Here is a 13045-nt window from a genome sequence, read left to right on the forward strand (position 1 = left end):
GCATAACATTGTGTTTGTCTGAACTCAAGAGTATGGATTTTTGTGTTTTAATAATTTGATTTATTCCGTATTAGCTGATTGACAGGGACAGAAATGGATTTTCAAGAAGAAAGTCTTTGCAAAGAACAAAGCAATATGCTTGATGTCCATCTCTTCCATCTCTCAGCCTGCAGCAACCACCTTCCCTGTCCTAATGTTTAACAGTTTTAGCCTGACCCAGACAATCAATCACACAGTTTTTTTGTTATTGTTGTTAGTGTGTTGTAAGTGGGGGGAAACCTCAGTACCAAATGTACCAAGTGTCCATACAAGTGTCATGTAATTTCTTAGCCTTCAAAGTTCAGCCTGGTGGGGTTGCCACTGCCTGACTGTGCTCTGACATTTTGTGTGCTCTGATAAAAAGGCCACGGCTCGGTTTGACAGCACAGAGAGCCCCGTCAGGTCCATGGCTGGGCATAAAAGAACAAGGGATTCTTAAACACTGAACATAATGAATGAAAATAAAAACGTGTTTCCTAGTCAGTAAGTAAAAAAAGAACTAAAACAGCAAACAATAAAATGTACATCTGTTATTCAGAGCTTAAAGGGATAGTTCTCTCATCATTTACTTTCTTTCTTCTGCTGAACACAAACAGGGATTTTCAGAAAAATATTTCAGCTCTGTATGTCCATACAATGCAAGTAAATTATGGCCAGAACTTTGAAGCTCCAAAAAGCACATAAAGGCAGCATTACATTAATCCATATGACTCCAGTGGTATAATTAATTTCTTCAGAAGTGATATGATAGGTTTGGGCGAGAAACATATAAATATTTCAGTCCTTTTTTACTATCAATCTCCACTGTCGCTTTTATATATATATATATATAAAAATGTTTTGGACGATTCACATTATTTGTGCATATTACCACCTACTGTGCAGGGAGGAGAATTTATAATAACAAAGGTCTTAAATATAGTATTTTTTTCTCTCACCTACACCTGTAATAATGCTTTTGAAGATAAATATTTAACTACTGAAGTCATAGAGGTCTGCACAGGCCTTAAAATGAAACCTGACACGTACCCGAGACTGTGAGGCCCAACCCGACCTGAACCCGAAATCGCTTACTATCTCATTTCTTCTCTTAGCATGTACTGTTGCTATAGGCCATTCACACATGTCTGTGAGTGAGAGCGCTTGTGCAAAACAAGTTCAGTAAGCTTGTTTATTTTTATATTCATACAAACCCGATCCCAAAGTCCTACTTGAAAAACTGACCCGAACACGTCCTGAAACCCGTCAGGTTCTCGGGTCCCGCGGGGTGGTTTGCAGACCTCTATGGATTTGTATGGATTAATTTTATGCTGACTTTATGTGCATTTTGGAGCTTCATAATTTTGCATTGTAAGTACCTTCAGAGCTGAGATATTCTTTTAAAAATATTTATTTGAGTTCAGTAGAAGGAAGACAGTCATACACATCTGGATTGCGTGAGGGTGCGTAAATGATGAATGACATTTTTGAGTGAACTATCCCTTTAAGCTCTGAATAGTAAACAGCAACCTTTTATTACTCACAGAAACACTATATTCATAGCAGAAAATAATTTACAGTTGGCACATAAAAACCGTCCTCTAAAACTGAGGTTTTGTGTTAACCACTCCATAATAAACGGCCTCAACTCTAATAATGAGACTTCAGGTGAGCATGGCTTTTTTCAAATTTTTTATTGATAGACAATCAAAAACAGGAGCAACAGGAAATCAAGAATGAGAGAGGGGTTTGGTTGGGATCATAACCCGGAACGTCCTCCAACCCTTTCTCCCTTTTCTTTTTATTATGGTTTGTTTAGCCATGGGGTGGCATACATGGACCTTGACAGAAAGTCTTCTGCAGTTCCATGGGTCTGTATGCTTGTCACATCAACACAGACTATGACACGCATAATTCTCAACACCTCAATCCGGACTGTCTCCAAAGCTGTTACATAATCACTGTTTACACAAGCAAATGAAACAGACCAGAAGAGTATTCGCTTCTTGTTTAAGATCAATGTAACAAAATCAAGTGTACAAGTGATTAAACATCAATGTTTAATATACACTCTTATACCCACAATCACATAAACACACAGACAAGATCCATACAAGCTCTACTTTATATTTGATTGGAGTTGGACATCTGCGTCGTGTTTTATGCATCCGGATAGATGTCCTCATGAATGTTTGTCCTCATGAATTCAGCCACAGTGAGCAAGTGGGTCTGTTTTAAAGGGGTAGCTCACGCAAAAGTTACAATTCAATGAAGAAAAACTATTCCTTAAACCTTAAAGAATTGTGTGTGTATGTGTGTAATGTTCCTCAAGCTATTAGAGGTTCAAGCACCATGCACCCCCATTATATAAAAAAGTCCTCTGCGTCTCCTCTGTGAACTTAACTCAACAGATGGGCACATGACCACCTCCTACTGGCACTTTCAACCATTAAACCCTTTCATGCTGATCTCCCATCTCTAGGAAATAAACACACAACTATTATTTTACCACACCCTAGGGATTCTTAATACAATTTTATTACAGAATCGTTGAACAGTCTTATAAAGTACTGTTTAATACATGATGCTTGAAGCACAGGTTCAAAAGACACAGTATATGACACAGACAGAGATAACTCTGATAACCTACACATAAACAACATGACAAAGTAAGCTGCCGCTGAGTGCAAGTGTTTGCCTCTGTGTATAATGTTAGCATTCTGGGTATTGAGACCTTGTATTGGATTATATGAATAACAAGAACATCATTATGCAGGTTAAACATCTGTATATGCAGATCGCAAGGCTAGTAACTGAAATGATCACAGGGCCATAACAACAAATGCAAATATTTATATTTTTACGATAAGCCACTCGATTGAAATTTTAAATGAAAAATAGTCCAAACTGCTTTAATATTTAGAATGCAATGTTTTAGTTTCACAACATAAGTATTAACAAGAGGGTTTTTTCACATATAATCTGAATATAATTTATTTAGGCCCTGTTGAGATACTAATTTGGCAGTACATGTTGTGGGATATTAGAATACACTGAATATAACAGCCTACAGTAGCCCACAACAACAACACTGAGACAACATTAAGATAACATTACACAAATACACAAAGATTTGACACATTCAAAAAGAAAGCCCACATAAATAATGTTTACATTTAACTATTCAATCATCTGAGCTTTAACTCTAAACAGCTTAAGTGCTGGCAGTACAGTAACGATTTGATTAGCTCCTTTTAGTTTCAAAATGATGGAAAAATGTCAGTTTTGCACAAGATGGTAATGCTACAATAAGTTTTGTAGTTGCAAACCTGATCAAAATACTGACTAAAGTGCTCAGGTAATCGAAGGCCATGGAGCAAACATTAAATGACTCTAAAACATATCAACATTGTTGTCATTTTTGACCTGTCTGGCAAAATCACTTTTAAGTTAATATTACAATTCAGTTATGTGTAAATAGTATTATATGTGTTAAAGGCAAGGATGTAAACAAATATTCAAGACTGGGGGAATGATTGGGGGCAAAGGTAAAATAAGAATTTGCCACTGAAAACCCATTTAGATTAGCCACAATTAGGAATAGTCAGGAGCTTACAGGCCAGTTTACTTTTTGAATGATGTTAATAATATTTAACAAAGTTTCATGAGTTTTAGTTTAGTTTACCAGACATGGATTATCAAGACTAGCTTGAGCACTGAGATTTTAAAATATACATTTATGGAAATTTAACCAAATTAAAAGGCATCTCTCAATATATTGAACTATCAACATAATAGAGTCCTCTGAAAGTGAATGCTTGATCAACTTATCCTAAAGAGAGGAATAATGAAAACAACAGTGCACAGTCTTTGTTGACAGAGCAAGACATTTGTAAGATGTATTTTAAAGAGGTATACTATGACATAAAAGTATGAGGTTAATCATTCTGCAAACTCTTATTTTTGTTTAAATGTACCTGTTGTCTTCTAAGATACTGTAGCTTCTTTCACCATTAGTAGACAACAACAAAAAACATCCCCTGGCAATTCAACAGCATTACCTTTTTGTATTATCATTCACAACTAGGTGAAAAGTGATGTGTGGGTATTCACAAGTGAACCTTTTGGAAAGGAGGGGGTGCAAAAGTCTTGAACTAGCAGTTTTGACTGTGTCACATGACGGTGGTTCAGCTGTATAGTCTGTTGAGCTGGTTTCATGGCTTTTGTTGAGAGATTAGTAGAGCACACACAGAGTGGCAATAGGTCCAGTCTGCTGCAGCAAAGATGGCCTCAGAAATGCAACACTGACAAATACGACCAAACCTAACCAGACCCCACAAAAATTGCTAACCATACCTTAGTTACAAGCTGGGTTCTCTGAGCTTTAAATCCACCGTTGGTATGTATCAGCCAGTCAACTGACTCTTTAAACACTGGAATATTTTCATTACCATTTTTTCTGTCCATCATTGGTGCTTCGTGAGACAATAGAGGCATAAGAAAGCATCTTCTATGAACCTCTCTGTGGCCCCCTCCAATGAACCGCCAGCTCGTGTCAAGGAGCATCATCTGCCAACACAGTAAGTCGATGGTGAAGCTTTTGAAATGTTCTGAATCAGCATGTTTCACCATTTGCTGTGTTCAGATGGTTAGTCGTCCCATTGGTTACAACTGCTGTTGGGAATGTGATGGTGTTGGTTCACATATAACCACAATAGGAAAATCATGGGTCTGCAGTGGAGGAGGGAGAAGGTGAAAGGTGTTGACTGGGGAAAATGGTGCAGAGAGACAAGAGATCTCTCGTTCTTTCTTATCTTCATCCCATCATTGGGTAACAACATATGCGATTCACCTCTCGCAATGGTGCAAGGTAAAACTACCTGAACTTTTCTGTTCTCCAATACTCCATGGCTCCAGGTCCTCCTCCTCGTCTTCTTCATCCTCCTCTTCTTCATGGTGGCTGGGTTCTTCAATGGAGCTCTCCATGCGGTAGAAATAGGGCTGACCTTCTGTGTACTCGTATATGGTAGGCAGACTGCTCTTCAGGCTACAACGCCGCCTTAGGGCCACCAAAAGGGGCTGTGGAAAACAAAAGAGACACTATAATGAACTATAAGTGTCAACTAATTATGCAGACAATTCAGTCTTAATTGGCTTTCTCTGCCAATAGAAATCTGATTAAAATTGTGTAATGCAAATATACTATCTTGCTTAATGTGATTCACCTAGTGGGAAATATTCCTAGATCAACATTCTTGAGGGTCCTGGTACAACGATCCTAAGAACCACTACGATTTTAGGTTTAGGGTCTGGGATAGGGCTAAGCTTAGGGCTGAGGCTAGGTGCTTGGCCATTGGAAGTGTCTGAAATCTGAAAAAAAAAGCTGCTTTCAAAGGCAGTGTATGTTAGAAGACATTAAAGCATGTCAGAATTCAGTGTTTGTGTTACATGAAAATGGCATCTGAAGAAATAATTAAATAAAATTAGAAATTCTAATTTTTCAAATGTATTGAATTTCTACTGATAAATAAGCATTGTAGTCATTAAATATTAACTTTTTATCTGTAAATACCTCTTAGCATTACTTAGATAACAGTAATTGAGATCATTAGACTATGTTATAATGATTTGGAAGCCTTGTTTCCATAAAAGGTGCCTCCTTTCATATACAATGAACTGCATGTGAAGTCAATCACTCACTAGGCATCAAGTCAGTTGACTGTTTTGGAAACAAGCAACATTCTTGTCTACTTAAAATTTATCTCTGATTTCATTGGTAGGTTAGGGGCAGGGATGGAGTTAGGGCTATGAATGTTTGTTGAAGGAATGTTGTTTCAGAATCAACCAAGGGTGTTAATGTACTTGTAATTTCTGTCTCATATAAAGCATGAAAACATGTCATAGTTGAAAGACATCAATGTAACAATGTTTAAACTGTGTGTATCCTTCAGATATTCTGAACAATTCTGAGTCTTGCAGTGCAACCTTGTTTTACACAATCAAAGGCGTTGGCTACCATATTAGTATAAAGATAGGGTGTTAAAATTGATGTTGTAAGAATCTGATGTTTCACCTGTGGCATGGTAAATATGTCCACGTTGTTGCCCAGGTCAACCCAGGCAAGACAAGTGAACTTCTTGGAGTCTTTGAAGGCTTCAATCAGATCTTTAAGGATGCCAAGAGTCAGACAGTTCCCATTGAGGGCCAGTGTTGTGAGTTTGGGCAATGCACCAAGGAAGGGCAGAAGTAGACAAAGGCCCTCGTCCCGGAGCTCAGTGAAACTGAGATCTACAGATATCACAGCACCCCCACTGGTCTGGAGGTAATACGCCACATGTTGTATGTCGCGGGTTGACAAAGGGATGCCAGAGAGATCCACCGATTCACTGCAGAGTTTCTTCTGAAGGGTCGTTTTAAGACTATGATTGAAAGAGGGGAAAAAGTCATTAGATACTGAGGATCCTGCAAAGTTTCTGAAAAAACTGGAAAAATCATACAATTACTAGTTTGATTTTGACTGTCCAGTAAATCTGACAATTCCTAACAAACAAGCAATATGCTTTTAACAAAGCAGTAGGAGAGAGAGAGAGAGAGAGAGTATATATATATATAAAGGAGCAGGGTGCTGTCATAACTTTGTGGATCCAGCATTTTAAAAAACAGAGGCAAAAGAGGCCCCCAGGATTAGATAGCTGTGGATGAGTGCAGGATGTCATTGAGTGGGCTTACATGTACATGAATGCTCAGTCTTTATCCCAAAATAATCACAAATCCTAGATGAAATGTCGTAAACTGAAAATTGTATCAGTAAACTGACAAATATTTTTAATTTTTTAATTGTGCGACCCCATGTCCTCATGCACATTCATTGTGGTTTGGCTTCTCTATAATTCACATAATTTCATTTAAACCAACTGATCTCAATTCAGGACATTCTGGGCTGTCATTAAAGGGTTAAATTTGTGAAGTTTGTCATTGGGAGAACTGGCAACAAAACAACAACTGGTAAGAAACCTTTTTTACATTGAGGACAAAAGTTTTACATTGAAACCTATTTATATCACTATATTAAACTGATTTCTATTTTGAAAATGTCAGCAATTTATCGTGAAACAGCACAACATTAAACACGATGACCTCCTGCGAGGACAATCAACCTTTTTCACCTTAGAAATCCTTTATCCACTGTGCATTTTCTCATTGAGAATCAATGCGTGCATTTTAAAGCTGAAAAATATTGCTATCAAAGGCTGTATATGGAGTACAGATGGAAATTAGGTGCATTTCAAAGTTTTCTGAGACCAGTACAGTCAGAAAGCACACTGGAGATTAAGTCATTCACAAATTAGTGAGTAAGGGAGTATCCCTTCGAGTATCAGATAGCTTTCATATGCATCCAAGTGAATTTACTTAAAACTTCCAGTCAAAAGTTCCGTTTCAGGTTGCAGATGATTTTTGCACCACTCAATGAGTTTGGCAGACATGGGACAATGATAATCAGTACTTAGATTCAGAATTTACAATGGAAATTTCTGATTGGTAAAATGCTTCAGCACTAACTTTCACTTGTTTATTTTGACAGTGCAGAGAGAGAATATTGATATTTTGTTACCAAAGTAGAAAATAAACTTTGTAACATAAAAGTAATTTATGTACTGTAGTTTGTGTGTGTGAGCGTGTATTTATCACTTTGTGGGTCCCCATGAGGAAAACAGCTTATAAATCATACTAAATTATGTTTTGTGAAAATGTAAAAATGCAGAAAGTTTTCTGTGAGGGTTAGGTTTAGGGGTAGGGTTAGGTTTAGGGGATAGAATATAAAGTTTGTACAGTATAAAAACCATTATGTCTATGGAAAGTCCCCATAAAACATGGAAACACAACATGTGTGTGTGTGTGTGTGTGTGTGAGCATGTGTGTGTGTGTGTGTGTGTGTGTGTGTGTGTGAGCGTGTATTTATCACTTTGTGGGGAGCAAATGTCCCCATAAGGATAGTAAAACCAGAAATTTTTGACCTTGTGGGGACATTTTGTCGGTCCCCATGAGGAAAACAGCTTATAAATCATACTAAATTATGTTTTTTGAAAATGTAAAAATGCAGAAGGTTTTCTGTGAGGGTTAGGTTTAGGGGTAGGGTTAGGTTTAGGGGATAGAATATAACGTTTGTACAGTATAAAAACCATTATGTCTATGGAAAGTCCCCATAAAACATGGAAACACAACATGTGTGTGTGTGTGTGTGTGTGTGTGTGTGTGTGTGTGTGTGTGTGTGTGTGTGTGTGTGTGGATAGATAGATACAGTTGAAGTCAGAAGTTTACATAAACCTTATCCAAATACATTTAAACTCAGTTTTTCACAATTCCTGACATTTAATCATAGAAACCTTTCCCTGTCTTAAGACAGTTAGGATCAATACATTATTTTAAGAATGTGAAATGTCAGAATAATAGTAGAGAGAATTATTTATTTCAGCTTTTATATCTTTCATCACATTCCCAGTGTGTCAGATGTTTACATACACTTTGTTAATATTTGGTAGCATTGGCTTTAAATTGTTCCACAAGCTTCTCACAATAAATTGCTGGAATTTTGGCACATTTCTCCAGACAGAACTGGTCAGGTTTGTAGACCTCCTAGTTCACACACGCTTATTCAGTTCTGCCCACATATTTGTATTGAGGTCAGGGCTTTATGATGGCCACTCCAATACCTTCATTTTGTTGTCCTTAAGACATTTTGCCACAAATTTGGAGGTATGCTTGGGGTCATTGTCCATTTGGAAGACCCATTTGCAACTGAGCTTCAACTTTCTGGCTGATGTCTTGAGATGTTGCTTCAATATATCCACATCATTTTCCTTCCTCATGATGGCATCTATTTTTTGAAGTGCACCAGTCCCTTCTGCAGCAAAGCACCCCCACAACATGATGCTGCCACCCCCATAATTCATGGTTGGATTGTTTTTTCGGCTTTCAAGCCTCAAGCTTTTTCCTCCAAACGTAACGATGGTCATTATGGCCAAACAGTTCAATATTTGTTCCAGACCAGAGGACACTACTCCAAAAAGTAAGATATTTGTCCCCATGTGCAGTTGTAAACTGTAGTCTGTCTTTTTCATGCTGGTTTTGGAGCAGTGGCTTCTTCCTTGCTGAGCAGCCTTTCAGGTTATTTTGATATGGGACTCTTATAGATACATTGATATAGATACTTGTCTACCTGTTTCCTCCAGCATCTTCACAACAACCTTTGCTGTTGTTCTGGGATTGATTTGCACTTTTCACACCAAACTACATTCATCTCTAGGAGACAGAATGTGTCTCATTCCTGAGCAGTATGATGGCTAAATGGTGGTCCCATGGTGTTTATACTTGCGTACTATTGTTTGTACAGATGAACGTGGTACATTCAGGCATTTGTAAATTGCTCCCAAGGCTGAACCAGACTTGTGGTGGTCTACAATTGTTTCTGAGGTCTTCAACCTAAGTGTATGTAAACTTCTGACTTCAACTGTAGACAGACAGACAGACAGATTAAAGGCTTTTTTCTTCTGGGCTTGGGTATGGCAAAACCATGCAATCACTCTGAAAAACTCATGCGGTTTGCCACAGACCTGTCCAATATCAAAGAAAAAGACAACCTGTTTAATTTCTAGCCTTTTCCATTCCACTTTATATGTCTAATTTGAGTATGCACAATGAGAATTTTCAAATCATCTTAAGTTTTTGTTTTAGATATGAAGGGGGTATGTTTTAAGTTTAGTCAATATGCACAGGTAAATCAGTCAGCAATCTTGATCTTTTGTCCTTTAGATTACTGATGTGTTGCTCTCAACAATACATTAGCAATACACTATCTCAAAATTGCATTTAAAATGCTGATTTAACCGTATACTATAATTCAAATAATCAAACCGAAGTATAAACACACATTTCAAAAGCTCAGTTTTTCACCATAAAAGTCAAAGTTGGATTGCAAAAAAAAAAAAAGAAAGAAAAACAAAAAAGCTAATTTATAAGGTGAGTTTAGCACGTTGTTTTAATATCTGAAAAAATCTCCTAAAGTCTAGCTTCCTTTCAAAAATAAATCTGTGTATTCCGACTCACAGTCAGCGTTCACTGCTGTTCTGCCAAACTCCACTGAACACTGAATCCCTGCCGTGGGTGTTGCTGCTGTTTTCAGATTTTTGGTTCCAACAGACAGAATGACTGCATTTCTATTCAACCAGAATAAACCTCATCTTCTTTGAACTGTCAATATAGAGACAATTACAATGTACAGTAGTTGCAATATCCTGTTTCGGTTGATTTAATTGTTCTTTTTGCATTTGAAGATTAGGCTTATCAAAAAGATAAGCTCTGAAGAGAATAAGATTATTTTAGCATGTTAAAAGTAACAGACAATTTAATAGATATTATTGTAAAGTTAAAGGTGATGTGTGTTACATTTTAATGTAATAAGCTTTCTCTATTGCACTATCACAAGAGCAAATTAAACATGTTCATTAAAAAATAAAATAAAATATAATTTAGTGTAGCTCTTCTCAAAAGAGAGCAGAGTAGCCCACACAACATTTTTCCACAGTCCTCTATACAGCACCAAAATTATGTCTGGGTGCTTCATTTTAACCCAGCTCCATTAACAGGATCAATAACATACAAACACAGACAAGCAGAAACAGACATCCCCTTGAAATGCACTCAGCACCACAGATCATTTGCATGATGTTTCTAAATGATTTGGGCAACATGGTAACAATGCACAATTTTAAATGGAAATAAGATGAGCCACAGGACAGAGATCAAAGGAATATTCATATGTGCTTTGACAATACACACACACACACACACACACACACACACACACACACACACACACACACACACACACACACACACACACACACACACACACACACACACACACACACACAAACACACACACACAAACACACACATGAAGTTGATATCTTTTCATAAAATCCTACCGACAGTCTTCCTCAATTTTCATATCAGTGGTAGCAGGTGCCATCTCTCTTCTTTGTTTGGGCCCAAATTCAATTTATTCGCCAAATATAACTCCAGGTCCAATCCCCCTTGGCTTTGTGCTGTATACGAGACCCCAATGGCTTTATTTTGACATGCAGTGGGTCTTTTAAGCTTGGTACCTCATTATAGTTAACTTACAAGACATTTTGCTCTGCCTTTAAGCAGTGACATTTATGGGATCTCTGTGATTAAATAGCAATAGGCTAGGCCATGAAAAGATAGCATGCTTTGATGAGACGCTGTAGAAATTATTTGAAGGTGCTTTAGGGGTCAATTTAGATAAAAAGTCTAAGCTAACTCTGCCCTGGTAAATCCGCTTCAGATCTGCTTTACATGAGGTGGAGGACAAATAGTTATAAAAACAATTATTTTGGGATTTTGAGTGATGTATTGGTCAACCATCCCTAGCTTAAACGACTGCATATTTGCATTTCCTACAAATCCCTTTAAAAAAGAAAAGAAACGATAAAGCTGGTTTGCTGGTCTTAGCTAGTTTAAGATGGTCTAGCCTACCAAACTGTTACTTATCTACAGTGCCCAAAACCCCACTAAAACCAGCCAACATATCAATCTGGGAGACCAGATAAAATCAACAAAACATCTCAGACTGGTTTACGTAGTGTTTATTAGCAGAGATGGCTTCTAAATGTTACCAAAATGTAGGAAACCAAATATGCAGTCTTTTTAGTTTGCCACTGCCGCAGGCGTAAAAGAATAATATGAGTAATTTTAATTGTTTATTTTTGTTGCAACCAGGTGTCCGTTTCAATTACAGTCACATCAAGCTCACTTCACGTTTCTTGGCAACCAGCAAATGAGTGACATTCGTTTCCCTTACTGTCAGGTTTCGTACAATCACAGAGACTAAACATTCTGCTCTCAGAGGCAACTCCAATGTGTGCTCCCATCGCAGCACATTTACAGTCTATAGAAAAATTTGTTTTTTACTGCGTTCAGCTAGGGGTGCTTTTTATATTATATTAGTATTAAAGTAGAGCTTTCAATTGATTAAAAAAATGTAATTGCATTACTAATTTAAATAATTACTAAATGCTGATTAATTAATTGATTTAATTACAAATAATAAATATCATTATCTTCTGAGAAAAGTCCCCAAATGAAGATATTTTAAAGACATTTTTTGGGGAAGATGAGTAAATTATTGAACAGCTTTAATCAATATCCTCCTGAGACACAGCCATTCATTTTTGTCCATCTTCATATATTTCTGAGACCACACATGCTATAGTTGTAAATTTAGAACTCTCTAGGCTTTTCAAAGATACCAAATGTTTTGGGGTTTGGCTTCGACAACTTCTTTTTCCCTGTAGAATGGTACATTTTAGACAAGATAGAACTGATTCTTTGTCAAATTAGACATTTTAGAAACTGTTGGCAGTCTGAGTGAGTTTCATGTGTAGATTTCGTACACTGACAGATTGTTAATCTGGTTAATGATTAAATGCATTGAGCACTGGAGTAGTTTATATAACAACACAGTGGAATGTTCATTTTTAGAGACAAGAAAACAAATTCCTTGTAAAACTAGAAAGATATCTTAGTTTTATTGACAACATTTCTAATCTGTGATCAAATATTTTGAAAGACATGGCCAGACGGGCAGTCCGCCAGTAACGTTAGATTGACAGCTGTAGGAACGCCCGCAAGTGACTTCAAAGTACAGAGACTATAGAGACATCAAGCGAAGTCGCTGCATGTGTGTGTTTGAGGCTTTAGGGTTTGGATAAAGTAGAAATAGCTCCTTAAGGTAACAATGGCAGGTTACCACTTTTACAGTGATTTTTCCTATCCTAAGATTCAGAGAAAAAGAAGTTTGAAAATTTGATAATGAACATTTGGCTGAACAGTTTGTTACTAGTACACTTAGGGGTCATTCACACAAAACATGTTCTTGTTTTCAAAAACAGGTAGAAGCAGCTAAATGGAACAGAATGCAGATCTCGAGCCATGTTTTGCAAAA

The 13045-nt window shown here is 37.1% G+C and overlaps 1 protein-coding gene across 1 annotated transcript in view; it reads right to left on the reverse strand.

Moving 5' to 3' along the window:
* Positions 1–1749: 1749 nt before the first annotated feature.
* LOC127631073 (leucine-rich repeat-containing protein 75B-like) overlaps positions 1750–13045 on the reverse strand; it is a 45450-nt gene continuing 34154 nt past the window's right edge. The window contains exons 4-5 of the mRNA XM_052109040.1: positions 6092–6437; positions 1750–5097 (exon numbers count right to left, since the gene is read on the reverse strand). Of these exons, the coding sequence (XP_051965000.1) occupies positions 4867–5097; positions 6092–6437 (577 nt within the window). The 3' untranslated portion in view covers positions 1750–4866. The remainder of the gene's footprint in view (positions 5098–6091; positions 6438–13045) is intronic.

Source organism: Xyrauchen texanus, chromosome 37 (genome assembly GCF_025860055.1).
Source record: "Xyrauchen texanus isolate HMW12.3.18 chromosome 37, RBS_HiC_50CHRs, whole genome shotgun sequence".
In the NCBI taxonomy this organism is placed as follows: domain Eukaryota; kingdom Metazoa; phylum Chordata; class Actinopteri; order Cypriniformes; family Catostomidae; genus Xyrauchen; species Xyrauchen texanus.